This window comes from Zalophus californianus, chromosome 10 (assembly GCF_009762305.2).
Source record: "Zalophus californianus isolate mZalCal1 chromosome 10, mZalCal1.pri.v2, whole genome shotgun sequence".
Lineage (NCBI taxonomy): Eukaryota > Metazoa > Chordata > Mammalia > Carnivora > Otariidae > Zalophus > Zalophus californianus.
The window spans coordinates 68,754,895-68,769,489 of NC_045604.1; the positions used below are offsets into that span (position 1 = coordinate 68,754,895).

At 57.4% G+C, this 14,595-nt stretch overlaps 1 protein-coding gene across 1 annotated transcript in view; it reads left to right on the forward strand.

Annotated features, from left to right (window-relative positions):
• The first annotated feature begins 635 nt into the window (after nt 1–635).
• The window catches only part of LOC113932701 (calpain-8-like), a 40,306-nt gene continuing 26,346 nt past the window's right edge, over nt 636–14,595 (forward strand). Inside the window, exons 1-2 of the mRNA XM_027611998.2 lie at nt 636–1,036; nt 8,337–8,406. Of these exons, the coding sequence (XP_027467799.1) occupies nt 800–1,036; nt 8,337–8,406 (307 nt within the window). The 5' untranslated portion in view covers nt 636–799. The remainder of the gene's footprint in view (nt 1,037–8,336; nt 8,407–14,595) is intronic.

Genomic DNA, 14,595 nt, shown 5'->3' on the forward strand with positions numbered 1-14,595 from the left:
GAGACCAGGCCCAGGAATTTGGAGCCGCAAGAAAGTCCCAGGTCACATTTCCCTTCTGGGAGGAGAGCCCGTGACTCTGAGCCCCGGGCCTTCCCTTCCGGCCCCGTTGCCCAGGAACAGCATCAGCTGACGAGTTACTGAGTGCTTCTGAGCAACGCTCACGCTCCAGCTCGTCACTCACCCAGCCCTGTGAGGCGGGTCCTACTATTATCTTCCATTTTACAGAGGAGAAAATTAAGGGGAAGGGAGGTTGAATGACCTGCTCAAAGTGACAGAGCTAATTACTGGTGGAGCTGGGACAGAAACCCAAAACCTTCGTTCACACGTGGAGCAGCCTTCTCGGGGGCTCACCCTGCTCTGCTGTGTGGATCTCCGGTATCTCCGACTCCCTAGCAGATTTCTTGGAGAGGAAGCAGAACCCCCAGCCCCTTGCCCTCATCCTGCTCAGAGCCACCGCCCCGGTCCGGGCAGACACCTGCCTCAAGCTGCAGGACCGGTCTTCCCACCTCGGCCACCGGGGCAGAGGGCAGGGAAGCCCGCCTTGCCTGGGGTGTGGATGGCTGTGATCCCAACAGATTTCTTAGGGAGGGGCCCCGCGAGGTTCCCAGCCTCCTAATTGTTTGCTGTAGGGGAAGGTGGGTGAGATTCATTAGCACCTCGGTACATACTTGACTCACTTCCCTCGGGAGCAGGGCCTTGGATAAAGGTTTACGGCTGCCTGCCCTCCTGGTGGCAGGTGTCGGACAGCCCAGTGCGGCTCTGCCCTCCCGTCTCCGTCTCCCCCGTGGAGCCCACGGCCATGTCAGCCCCGGCAGCCAGAGTAGCCTGGCAGCGGGCGGCAGCTGAAGGTCTTGGCTCCCACCAGAAAGCCGTGAAGTACTTGGGCCAGGACTTCGAGAGCCTGAGACAGCAATGCTTGGACTCAGGGGTCCTCTTTAAGGACCCGGAGTTCCCCGCGTGCCCGTCCGCCCTGGGCTACAAGGATCTGGGACCACACTCCCCCCAAACCCGAGGCATCGTCTGGAAACGGCCCAGGGTAAGTAGCCCGGCCCGCAGCTGAGTGTCACACAGGATGGAGGGCCTTCACGTCTGCCGGCAAATAGCTGAGGGAGAAATCATTCCTCCGGATCCTAAGTTCCTCGGTCCCATATTTCAGAAGCCCCCTCCCCCGCCCTCCTTTAAACCCTTTTCAGAGGCAGCGAGGGATGGAGGGAAGAGCACCCTGGGCTTTGGAAGCGGACAAGTTAGGTTCGAACCCCAGCTGGGCCTTGCTTGCATAGCTGATCTCTGTGAGCCTCAGCTTTCTCACTGTGAAATGGTGCCCAAAGGCAGGGGGTAGGAACCATCTTCCTCAAACCTCGGCCCATGGCCTCCTGCTCCGTGCCCCCGTCATGTGATCTGAGCTGCGGGATCGGAGCCCCTCTGCAGGGGGGGTGGGAGACCAAGAGAATCAAGGGCTCTGTCCTGTGTCCAGCGCACAAAATGAGTCACAAGGGACCACGCTCAGCGTCCCCTGGCCAGGCCCCTTCTGTCTTCTCAACCACGATGAGAAAACCGAGCGGTGGGACCTGTGTTCTCGCTGGTGGTGGTGGAGGGAGCATGAGGAGAGAAGGGCTCTTTGGCTGTGGTCAGGACCACCGGCCAGCTCCGGCCACCTCTGCCCGGTCGCTGTTCTTCCTGCCCGGTCTGCACACAGTTCCCACGGCCGGAAAGACCCCCCCCCCCCCCGCTCCCTGCAGCCTGCCACGGCCCACCTTCCTGTCCCCCTGAAATCTGTGCAGCTTGTCCGGGGTGTGGGCAAAATCCAGGCTGGGAATCTGTTCCATATTCTCGTTTCAAGAGGTGATTCCACGGTCAGGTGTGTTTCGAGCCGGGGGCTGGCTGCGCCCTGGTGGAGACAGTGGTCTGGGAGTCGCGAGAGGTGACTGTGGTCTCGGCTCTGATGGAGACGGTGGGGAGACAGGCACGTGAATCAAGCACGGACACCCTGGGAAGAAAGACGGAAGTGCTCCACGGGGACCAGCCACGAGCCACAGGACCCCGGGGTGTCAGGGGGGTGGGCTCTAGTTGACCTGGAGGACCCCAAGGAGCCTGGGGTGGGGGAGATGGGGATGAGGGGTCCCGCGTGGCCCTAACGAGTTCACTTGCTCCGTTGCGCCCTCCCTCCCCACTCTGTCTCTCCTCTGCTTCCTTCCTTTCCTCTTTCTAACTGTGATAAAACACACGTAACATAAGACTTGCCATCGTAACTGGTGTTAAGTGGGCGTCAAGAACATGGACACTGCTGCAGCCATCCCAGCACCACCTCCAGAGCATTGCTCATCTTGCAAAACGGAGCCTCCGTCCTCACTCAACACCGGCCCCCGCCCCTCGCTCCCCAGCTCCTGGGGCCACCGCTCGACTTTCTGTCTCCGTGAGTGTGGCTGCTCTAGGGAGTCCCACAGGATTTATCTCACTCAGCACAATGCCCTCCAGGTTCATCCATGGGGTAGCGGGTGCCCGATGGCCTTCCTTTCTAAGGCTGAAGATGATTCCGTTGTACACGTATACCATATGCTTTGTAATCCATTCGTTAATAGAGGGACATTGGGGTTGCTTCCACCTTTTGGCTCTTATGGATCGTGCTTTTATGAATATGCTGTTCAAATATCTCTTTGAGACCACGCTTTCAATTCTTTGGGGTGTATACTCAGAAGTGGAGTCACTAGATCACTTGGTGATTCTATTTTTGATATTTTTTAAAGAAACAAAGTGTATTTTTTTTAGTTTCTTTTTAAAGAAAATTTTTATTTAAGTTCCAGTTATCGTACAGTGTTATACTTGTTTCAGATGGACAGTGTAGTGATTCACCACCCGGTGCTCATCACGACAGGTGCACCCCTTCACCCCCATCCCCTGTTTCCCCCTCCCCTCTGGTGACCAGCAGTGTGTTCTCCTGGTTGGCCTCTCTCTCTTTTTTCCCTTTGCTTGTTTGTTGCATTTCTTAAATTTCACGTATGAGTGAAATCATACGCTATTTGTCTTTCTCTGATCAACTTATGTCACTTACCATTATACTCTCTAGCCCCATCTGAGTCGTTGCAATGGCAAGATTTCTTTCTTTTTCATAGCTGAGTAACATTCTGGTGTGTGTGAGACACACACCACATCTTTATCCATTCATCACGGACACGTGGCTGCTTCCACATCTTGGTTATTGTAGACAATGTTACAGATAAAACATCAGGGTGCACGTATTTCTTGAATTAGTATTTTTGTATTCTTTGGGGTAAATACCCAGCAGTGCTTTTACTGGATCATAGGGTAGCTCTATTTTTAACTTTCTGAGGCGCCTCCATACTGTTGTCCAGAGCGGCTGCACCAGTTTGCTTTTCCACCGACCGTGCACGAGGGTTCCTTTTTCTCGTCCGTGTCCTCACCAGCCCCTGTTGTTTCCCAATTTGTTAATTGTAGCCATTCTGACCCGTGTGAGGTAGTGTCTTATCGTGGTTTTGATTTGCGTTTCCCTGCTGATCAGTGATGTTGAGCATCTTTTCATGCGTCTGTTGGCCATTTGGATGTCTTCTTTGGGCAATTGTCTGTTTGAGTCATTTGCTTGTGTTTAAACTGGGTTCTTGGCTCTTCTGTTTCACTGGCTGAATTGCAGGGAGACACCTAACTATGTCGGTCTCAGGGGCTTCACACCAGCAGCTCTATGACCCTGCTTCCCACAAAGGTGTTAACTTTTACCTGCCTTTAGGGGAAAGTGGATGGGATTGGCTAAACATCCATGTGTAGATGCGTTTGCCCTCTTGATGATAGATGAAGCTTGCTACTTAGATCTGTTTTCCGAAATCATAAAATTTGGCATTCTGCCACTTCCAGGTGTTTTTGCCTATTTTTGGCCTATTTTTTTTAAAGATTAAAAAAAAAACTTGTTTGAGAGAGAGGGAGTGCCAGCACAAGCAGGGGGAGTGGGGGAGAGAAGCAGGCTCCCTGCGGAGCAGGGAGCCTGATGCGGGGCTCCATCCCAGGACCCCGGGACCATGAACTGAGCTGAAGGCAGGTGCTTAACCAGCTGAGCCACCCAGGTTCCCCTGTTTTTTTTTTTTTTTTTTGCCTATTTTTATGCTGCTAAACAGAAGGTCTGCTTGGGCTCTTGTTTTAAAGGTTGAAGACAGGCTTGCCCAGATTGAAAATCTCAGGGTCAAGCTTGGGTTCTCATGACTCTACCTTGATTTCCCCATGGCATTGGGCAAGAGCGGTGGTGCTGCGGCAGACGCCCTGGAGGCGTGCGAGACCAGGGGAGCTCTCTGCAGAGCCCCCACGTGCTCTCCATCCTCCCTTCCCCGTTGTGCCGCGCCCCTGCCCAGCCTGAGCCTGTGGTGTGAGGGCTGCCCGGCGTGCGTGGGCCGAGTGCGGCCCGGTGGACGAGACTCTTCTCTGTGCATTTCTGTCAGTGAGCAGTTTTGTTGATCTTCAGGAGAAATGCAGAGCGGGGAGAGAGGTGAGGTCAGCTGCACCGTAAGGACCCAGGAAGTGGCCAGCCCAGATTAAGGGAGACGTGGAGGGTGTGAGTGCTGGGAGATTAGGATTCAGATAAGGGGACAGGCCTCCGTCCGGGGCTGCCGCCCTTCCTCCAGCAGCTGCCTCTGGACTATGAATTGGGGGTTTTCAGTTCAGCTGTATTTGTGTGCAGGTCGTGTGCGGATGTGGGCACAGAGGCTCCAAGGAGCTCTCTCTAGTCGGAGGGAGACAGCAGGAGGGCTGTCAGGCAGCCCGTGGCTGCAGGTCCCAGTTTGGGCGTCAGGTGATTGGGATTCTGGTTCCTTCGGTGCCGTTCACTGGCCCTGTGACTGGGGGTGAGTTCCTGACCTCCCCAGGACTCAGTTCCCTCCCCTGTAAAAGGGCAATAATGATGTTACTTACGTCGCGGGCTTTAGCACGGTGCCTGGCACGTCACCGAGCTCAGGACTCTCGGTTATTCATGTCAGAGGGTGAAGCTCACACACGACGAAATGCAGGGGAGCTCAGGGGAGGAAGCGCTTGCACCTGACCGTGGAATCGGGGCCGGTTAATTACGGGGACATTCGGACATTCGAGCAGGGCCGGAAGGAGCGGGGCAGGAGGGCCCAGGCGGGCTGTGCGCGCGTGTCCAGGGCAAGCACAGCCCGAGGAAGGCGGTAGTCTCTCATAATGAGAGAGCAAGCACCAGGGAGACTGAGCTGAGGCGGAAAGCTCCAACAGGGCCGGGCCCTGGAGGGGCAGGCTGCCGGCCAGTTACATGGCCATAACCCGTGGCGATGGTGACCACAGTGACGGCAGCACGGGGTGTCCCGCAGCGCCGGGCCAGAGCTCCTGGAAAGGCCGCGCAGCGCGGCCACTGCCTGCCAGACTCTGTGCAGTGTCTGGGCTCCCTGTGCCCTGAGTCAGGGGCTGATTCCAGCCCGAGTAATTTGTGTCTGTGGCGTGGCAGTGAACGTGATTACTGAGAAGACACGAGCTTGTTATGAAGGATGGAGGGTGGGGCGTGGGAGGCCGCCTCCCCAAACGGCTCTGCCTGCCACTTTACCCCGCATCTCCCACCCGAGGGCCGGCCGGTGGGAGGGACGTGGTGACGGGGAGGACTCTGCGATGGCTCGCACCGCCTGTGAGCCACCGAGCTTCCCCTCTGCCTGTAGATCACTCCGTGCCCTTCTGCCTATAAGCTGTGAAATCGCCACTAGCCCGTGAGAGCCGCTCCGTCTCCCACACCGGATGCAAGATGTTAGCAGGACGTGCGGACCCGTTAGCTCTGAGTCGCTGTGGCCGACACCACGTGAGCTCTGTGGTTGGCTTGTGCGGCTCAGGGGAGCCATCAGGGGTCATCATACCCTGTGGCTGGTGGTTGAAGCCAGGGGTTTGGGCGATGCCCCAGGAGGGCATCGTGGTGTTGCCGCAGGAAGGGGGGTCGTTCAGAGTGTTGAGGACCCCCGTGGCGGAGGGCTCCCTGACTCTGACGGGCTAGCAGAGCAGAGCGAGGAGGATGACGGAGGAGGAGTATGTAGAGAGGTGAGGACATGGTCAAGGGCGAGGAGGGATGCAGAAGCCAAGGGAGGAGAGCTCCAGGAGGGGCGAGGGGGAGGGAGCAGTCAGCGCCTGGGGCAACGGCACCCCTTCTGTGGTCACTGGCCAAGGGGAAAGCCAGATTTCAGGAGACTGACGATGAGCGGGTGGTGGGAGGGGACAATATTTTAAGAGGGTTTTTAAGGAGCGAGATTCTGTGAGACCCCGTTCAGTGCCTTCTTTTCCCTTCCTTCTCAATGAAGCAGCATCTTCTTTTTCAAATGAACTTTAATGTGATTTTTTTGTCCGTCCCCTTTCTAAAAGATTTTATTTGCTTAATTGACCCATAGAGAGAGAGAGAGAGACAGACAGACTGAGCACGAGCAGGGGGAGGGGCAGAGGCAGAGGGAGGAGCAGACTCCCCGCTGAGCAGGGAGCCTGGTGCCGGACTCGATCCCAGGACCCCGGGACCATGACCTGAGCCGAAGGCAGACGCTTCACCGACCGAGCCACCCAGGCGCCCTTTCTCTCCCTTTTTAATTATTAATTTTCCAATCTCTCCACCTTCCGAATTTGCAGCTTTGAGAACACCTAGCTTGGCTGATGCCAGGTCTCTGTCTAAATTTGGGAGATCGCAGAAGCACGAAACAAACAAACAGGATGGAAGGCCGGCCCCCCAGAGGGCTGGTGAAGAGCTAGCGGGACTTGGGACTTACGAGGAAGCTCTAAGGCTCGCTCTGCTAGGAAAGGATGTACAAGACATTTGTGATAAAAACGGGTGTACGTGTCGATGTGCTTGTATGTGAACAGACAGTTTCTGGAGGAATACATAGGAAATGTGAACAGTGAGGAATCTGAATGCAAGGGATTTCTGTTTTACGGCATTTTTTACATAGACTTTTTGAAAACATGTGCATATATTACTTTTTCAACAAAACACAAGTGGATGAATTTTAATACTTGGAAGAAAAGAAAGCCAGCCCAAAAGGCGCTGTTTCTGCCCACTTAGGCAGGAGCTGGTGATGTTGTGCAGGGAGGGCTGTGAGGCGGCCTCTGCAGGACTTGGTTCCCAGCACCAGCCCGTCCGTCTGCTTCTCTGTGCGTTCTGATGCACCTGCGGTCAGTCACGCCCAGGGGCCCCTTTGCCTCTGACCGACTGCCTGGCTAGCCAGACCCCCTGTCCTACTGCTCCTAGACCCTGCCTTTCTAATGGACAGGAGGGTGTTCTCTCCCAACCAGAGAGCCTCCCAGATGCACCCCGTCCCGGGCGTTTCTCACGTTCCCTCTTCGCACAGCCCGCACCCTTTCTTCCGAGCTCAGCTTTTCTCCGACTTTTCCGGGAAGCTCAGTCCGGGTTTCCCACGCAGGCTGGATGCACCTCGAGTGTGAGGACCATCCCCTTCTTCCCTTCCCCACGCCCACGTGCCTGCCCGCCCTGTGCGGCGGTGTGTGCGCGCACGGGGTGGGCGCCCGGCAATCCTGCTGGGTAAACGGGGAAGACAGTGACCCGCTGGGCCCCAGCGGTGGCCCAGGGCCAGTGCCACCCTGACGGGTAGAGGGAGTGCATGTCGGCTGCGTGAACACACCTGACACCTCGGCGTCTCCGTCAGCTCCTGGGGCCATCTGCATGTCGTCGGGCAGTTAATGAGCGTGCACGGCATTTAGTTAGCGTGTGGAACATTGATCTAATCCTCTCTGAGCAAATAGGGATGTTGTCTGAGAGTGAGGTCATGTTGCAGCACATTAGCGCCTCGGCCTCTGCCCTTCTCCCACCACCGTTCACACCCACCTCCGTGCAGCACAGACGCTGGTGGACAGAGGGGAGGCAGGCTACGGCTGCTGCCCTGCACCCCTGCCCTGCATCCCTGCCCTGCACCCCCGCCTGCATCCTTGCCCTGCATCCCTGTCCTGCACCCCTGCCCTGCACGCCCTGCACCCCCGCCCTGCACCCCTGCCTTGCATCCCTGCTCTGCACTCCTGCCCTGCACACCCTACACCCTCGCCCTGCACCCCTGCCCTGCATGCCTGCCCTGCATCCCCCCTCTGCACCCCTGTTCTGCATCCCCACCCTGCACCCCTGCCCTGCACCCCTGCCCTGCACCCCCACCCTGCACCCCTGCTCTGCACCCCTGCCCTACAGCGCCTCCGCCTCCTCCTTCGCTGGATTGCAGAGTCCTCAGCAGCAGTGCGAGGGGCACGCAGTAGGTGGCCTGGCCTCCTCCCGGCTCCGCTCTGACCCTGGAGTTCCCTGGCCCTGGCTACCACCAGCGCTGGGCATCTTGTGACTTGTGCTTTTTCCCACTTGCTTTCAGGAATTGTGTCCCAGCCCCCAGTTTATTGTGGGCGGAGCCACGCGCACAGACATCTGTCAGGGGAGTCTAGGTGAGTAACCGACTATTTGGGGCGAGGGCAGCTGTGTGTGTAACGAGTAAAGGGACTTGACATCCCATCTGCGGTGTTTTGTGTGGATCTGTGCTCCTCTCGTGGGTTTGCGATGCTAGAACCGTGGCTCCCCTGGGGAGATCTCTGCAGGCCACCAAACCGCCTTCCAGGCAGGAGTAACGGGCCAGGGTTGTAGGCACGCATGGATAGCGGGCTGTGTGGTGCTTTGACAGTCGTTGCCTGTAAGTAGGCGCAGTTTGCTGGATGGAGTGGCCATGTCCACATGACTGTGGGCTGTCCCAGCAGATGCTTTAAAATGAGGGAGAAAACAAGAATCCCATCTTCCAGCCGAGCTCTCTTTCAGAGCCAGGCACCCCCTCCCGGGATGACGGCAGAACCAGACCTGGAGTTGCAGGTACCCGGAAATAGTCCTACCTGTGAGGATCAGCAAAGCAAACAGAAGATCAGCATCCACACAGACCCGAAACCTCTTTCCTTTCAGGAAGTTCCCCTCTTTCCTTTTCCCTCTCTCCAGCCTGCTGGAAGCCTTTATGAATCTGAAATTCACGGGCATTTAATTTCAAATGCTTCCCACATCCTGGCCTTAAGGAGTGTAGCTAGCCGACACGCCCTCGGCCGGAGCTCATGGAGTGGGAGTGCAGAGCCGCGGGAATGGTCCAGGCGTCCCTCATGGGCATGCACCCGCTGCCCAGAGCCGCGGCCTCCGTGTCCCAAGCCCTTGTGCCATTCGAGCCGTTTGTGCAGGGGCTCCGGGTGGGGGTGGGGTGGAGGCAGTGTCCTGCCCCTTCTCCTTCCGCCTTTTTACTTGGAGCTCAGTGTTTAACCTAATTAGCATGTGTCTCTGGGAAACAGAGCTCTGAATGTACGCCTTTAACAGCTTCTTGTTTACACATGTTTTAACTTCAGAAAAGCTATTTAATAAGAGCCTTTTAATTGTCAGCTTGAGTAGAGGTTCCCTTGAATAGTTCTGAGCAAGGAGAAAAGTGGGCTTCCAGAGGAGGCCTGGGTGTTGCCGTGGCGAGTGCGTGCAGCTGGCCAGGCACAAATGGACCCAACCGCTCTCCGAATCCAGCTCGTGGGAAGGAAGTGGGGCTGCCAGCAGGTGCCCCGGGGTGCGCCCAGCTGCGTGGTGGCTTTGCGTGAACGGAGCAGAAGGGGGCTGAGGGCCTGGAGCGAGGCTCAGCAGGTGGAAAGGTGGCTGCCCCTGGGTGCGGGGGGGGCTGAGTCAAAGCAGCCATGAGCCAGCCGGGCGCCCCACGTGGTGGGTGGAGGCTCCCGGGGAGGCTCCCCATCAGAGACCGGTGCCAGGCGCCGCTCAGGGAGATGGGCGCACCGCCAACAACGTGCGTTCAGAGCTTTAGAGTCTGACACCACACAGTGGGGTCTACTCCGGGTTTAAAACATTTTTATTCCTCTTGCTTATAGTTATTTTATTACTATTTTGAATACACGAGTTAAAACACTCGGAAAGTGCGCCATGATGAGTCCGCTTCCCGCCTCCCTCCTCCCGTGCTTGTTGCCCTGTGACCGCTTTTCTGTTCTAGCGAATTCAAGCAAATCCAAATTCTCTTTTTTTTTGATGCTTTCTTGCATTGGAGGCAGCAAACTGTGGATGCTGCTGGGCACCTGTTTGTTCTTATTCCTCTTAACAAAGACATGTCTCAGTGTCTCACGGCGGAGCCTGGGCAGAGGGCAGAGGAGCGTCCGCGGGATGGAGGCTGGCCACCAAGAAGGCCGGGGCTGTGGTTCAGGGCCCCGGGAACCCAGGCCAGCTGCTGTCTCCAGGGTCGGAAATGTCTAGCTCTGCCTCTGCAGGGGTGCCGGCAGGGGTGAGGGCTGGAGCTGGCATGGTTTGGAGGGAAGGAAGAGTGGTATAACTATGGGGCTCGGAGGGCCCGTAGGAGGTCAGGAGGTCACCCTGGCATGGAGCAGGCGGAGGCCGGGGGTGCTGCTGAACATCCCACAACGCTCGGGAAAGCCCCCCAGCCCAGCATCATGCGGCTGGAGCGTCAGCGGGTTTAAGAGATCCTGTTGTAGCTGGATCCACTCACGTCCCAGGGGCCTGAGAGCTAAGGCAGTAAGTAGCTCTAAGTCCAAATCTGGTTCTGGTCTTACCGGCTGTTTTCTCTCCCGCTTGGCGCCATCGATTGCACAACGGCTAAGCCCTAAGATCTTCTCGCTAGTCGTCAAGATACAAGTTTCCCAATCCCTCTGATGCTTTCCTGCAGACGGACGAGGTTTCCTTCACTTGGCACTGCAGGCCGGGGTCTGTGAGACGTCTGTGGCCCACCGCCCGCCTCCTCAGCGTAGCCAGCTAGCTGGGGTGTTGGCAAAGCCGGAGGACTCACAAGTGTGTGTGTTCTAACCATGGCCAGAGGCAGGATGAACCGGGAGGCCGGAAGGCGCGCTGTGGGGGGTGGGGAGTAGAGGCGGCGGGGGGGGGGGGCGCCCCTGGGATGGCTTGGTGCTGATGTCAGAGCTGAATGGCGCCTGCTTGTGAACCCTGAGCCGGCAGAGGAGGCCTCCTCAGCCATCAAATGCCGAAGGCGGATTTTTACAAACAAGCCCATGTGAGCAGATCAGCATCTGCGTCAGGGTCAGACCTGAGGTCGGTCGGCACAGCCTTGCTTACTGCCCCGGTTTGTTCTCCGCCCGCCACCCGACTCCTGCTGACTGCAAGGGGGAGGGAAACGCAAGCCAGCCGATCACAGGTGTTTCCACCTGTCTCCGAAAGGTTCCCATCTCTTTTGGATAAACGTTCCTCATCCAGTCGCTTTTTTCGGGTGGTTTCTTGCTTCTTTAAGGCCGGCCCGTCTCCACCCTCCCCAAGACGGCGCCCAGATGTGAGGAAGGCCAGAGATCCCCTGGGCGACCCCAGAGGGTATCCTGGATCCCACTCAGTTCTGATGCACTGTCGGCCCGGACAGGGTGAGAGCACCACAGGTTAAGGGCTCAGCCCCGCAAGACTGTCCCCCCACACCTCAGACCCCAGGCTCCTGTTCCCATTGTCACCCGGGCTTCTGACCCATCAGCTGTAGACGGAGGGCCCCCAGAGCTCAGAGCATGGGTTCCTATAAGAGATACAGCTCAGGAACTGCCAGATGGAGGAGAGGCATGGGGTGAGGTCTGGGGAAGGGGCTTCCATGCTCCCTTCAGGGCGCTGATCGTCCCAAATCTGCACACGTGCACCAGGCTGGAAGCCTCTGGGTATTTATGGAGGCTTCATGACAGAGGCCTGATAGACGAAATCACTGGTGCTGGTGATGGGCTCCCTGGTCAGGGGGTGGGAGTGGCTCTGAAAGCTCCAACCCACTCATCCTGGGGTTGGTTCCCCTGGCAACCAGTTGGGTCACCTAGGGGCTTTCCAAAGCCACCTCGTTAACATAACAGAAGAACTGGGCGCCTGGGTGGCTCAGTTGGTTAAGCGACTGCCTTCAGCTCAGGTCATGATCCTGGAGTCCCGGGATTGAGTCCCGCATCGGGCTCCCTGCTCAGCGGGGAGTCTGCTTCTCCCTCTGACCCTCCCCCCTCTCATGCTCTCTCTCTATCTCATTCTCTCTCTCAAATAAATAAAATCTTTAAAAAAAATGAATGTGCACTTATTAAAAAAAAAACCACATAGCAGAAGAACTGTGCTTTCCCCCACTGCTTAGAAAGCAACCTAGGGTTTCAGGAGCGCTGAGCCCAGAAACAGGTCTAAGACCCAGCCTGCATCTGTTATTATAAATCACAGCGTCCCGGGCTGGCTGGTGCTTGTGCTGGAGCTGTTCCCGGGGTCCTGGCTGGCCCCAGGGGGCTGCGACTGTGCAGGGTCAGGCCCATTCTCCCTCCGGGGGGCTCCCAGGTCCGACCCTGAAGCCACCACAGCTCCGGGTGGGATGGACCTGCCCCGTTCTCCCTTCCCGGCAACTGCCATCTCCTCTCCTCTCTGCCTCCAGGCCCTGCGCCACCACCCTCTTTACTGCCACCAGTCATTCTGCTTCCGGGGTCCCCAAGAATGCCCTCTGCTTTGGCTTCATTTTCACCCTATCTGCGGCTTTACTGTTCTTCCTGCTCCTGCCACTGATCAGCCTCACGGAGGGACTATTGCAGGAGTTCCAGCCCCTGACCTCTGTCCCTGCTCCCCTCCTTGTCCTTCTGCCGGTGGCCCAGGGGCCACTCTACTTCTCCTTGGTACTTGGGAAGTGCCCATAAGCTGGAGCCTGAGCTCTTGCGATCTACGGTTTATAGTAACATTAGGTGTTCAGACCTAAAGGGAGTTTCTGATTTAGCACTTTCTATTCTAACGAAGCCTGACTCAGGATGACTGTCTCTTGGTGGACTTAAAACCAGAGCCCCTCATCGTCAGGGTTGGGGTCTGTTTACTGGAAGCCCCGAGGCCTACGGGTGGAGGGGATGGAGGGCTCTAGGGGATCATTATTTAAGTGGTATTAAAAAATCACTTTATTGTTTTAATAACTGTTAAACCCATTGTATGTATAACCCGAGTAAGGAGTAGAAAAAACAAAGCTCAGGTGGTTCCCCGACTTCCTCTGAGGTCAAGTGACCCAGGACTCCCCCCCATTCTAGCTCCGTGGTTAGTCCAAACTCTAACCCACGGCCAGATCTTGCTGGAAGGTGGCCTCAAGGAGGGACTTGTCCATCAGGATTTTTCCCAGGTTTTTCACCCACCTTATTCTTGGCTGCTTCTGGAAATTAAAACTATGATCCAAGGTCAAAGCCGCGTCCCAACGGAGAAGAACCCAGCGAATGTGCCACAGGCTTCAAGGCAGGTCCCCAGACAAGTTCCTGAAACGTTCTGAGCAGCAGAATAGATGTCCATCCTCCCAAGAGGACTCTTTGAAGGGGCACTGCTGACTTGGAAGTACTCCTGTCCCGACAAGCCACTCACACCTGACACAGCCCCTGGCAGGAATCCAGACGCCCGCGTAGCTGCCGCCCCTGCTCGGAGACCCGCACTTGCCGCCGGTGCCAGGAGGACCTGCGAGATGTCACGAGTGAGGCAGATGAAAAGAAAATTAAGCTCCTCCAGCTGGGCAGGCCCGTTTGATGTCAGCAGCTGAGGGGCGCGTAGTTTCCGTGCCTTGAATTGTAATGTGTGAAGAGTGCTCTAGATGGGCTGATGGAGGCACTGAGCCGGGAGCAAGAACGTCGGCGGGGGGGCGGCGAGGACACTTGCGTCACGGGGGGCTGTGGGGTGGTCACCCTGTCAGCTCCCCTGGGACCTGTGCTGGGAGGCTTCCCTCATCATCGCCCCCATTCCCGGATGCTGGTGGAGGTGGGAACCGTCAGGCCCACTGCATGTCCTTCTTGGGCTTCCTGTTCCCACAGACCAGGGAGACTCAGGAGCAAACAGGCTGCGGTCACTGGGGGTTTGCCTAAGAACAAACTGTAATCCATCGAGTCATTCAGACACTTGCTGTTCATCAAGCGTTTATTGGGCCAAGGTCAAATGGGCCAGGATGCCAGGAATCCACAACCCGGCTGGCTGGAGGGCCCTGGCGGGGTGCTGGGAGGCCCTGGGAAGGCACTGGAACCCTGGGAGGTCACTGGGGCCCTAGGAGGTCACTGGGGTCCTGGGAGGGCGCTGGAAACCTGAGGAGGGCGTTGGGGCCCAGGGAGGGCGCTGGAACCCCAGGAGGTCACTGGAGTGCTCCAGGAGGGTGCTGGAATCCCGGGAGGGTGCTGGGCCCCCAGGGAGGGTGCTGGAACCGTGGGAGGTCACGGGGGCCCCGGGAGGGAGGCAGGTAGCTGATGTGCAAGCAGGTGCTGTGACCCGAGGTGGCTTGTGACCGGTGCGCAGAGCTTAGATTCGGTCTTCAGGAAACAGAAACAGAGTGACTCGTGGCTGGAGAGAAGCGAGGGGAGAAGCCATAGGTGGCAGTGCGGTGAGGACTTGTCAGGGGAGGGAACAAAGCAGCCCCACCCGGCGGGAAAGGCCAGGGCAGGCACATCTGAGTTTGGCTGGAGGGCAGGTTCTTGGTGGGCGCAAAGCTGGACGTGTGGGTGGGATCCGTATTGTCCTCTGTCCTTGCCTGCTTCATCCCAGCCATTGGTGCTTAGAGGTGAAATGGTCAGTGTCCGGGGACGAAGCGGGGAGCGGAGAACTTCCCGTCCGGAGGACAGGACTTGGAATGAAGCAGCGGGAGACGCCGTGACCTTCAGACG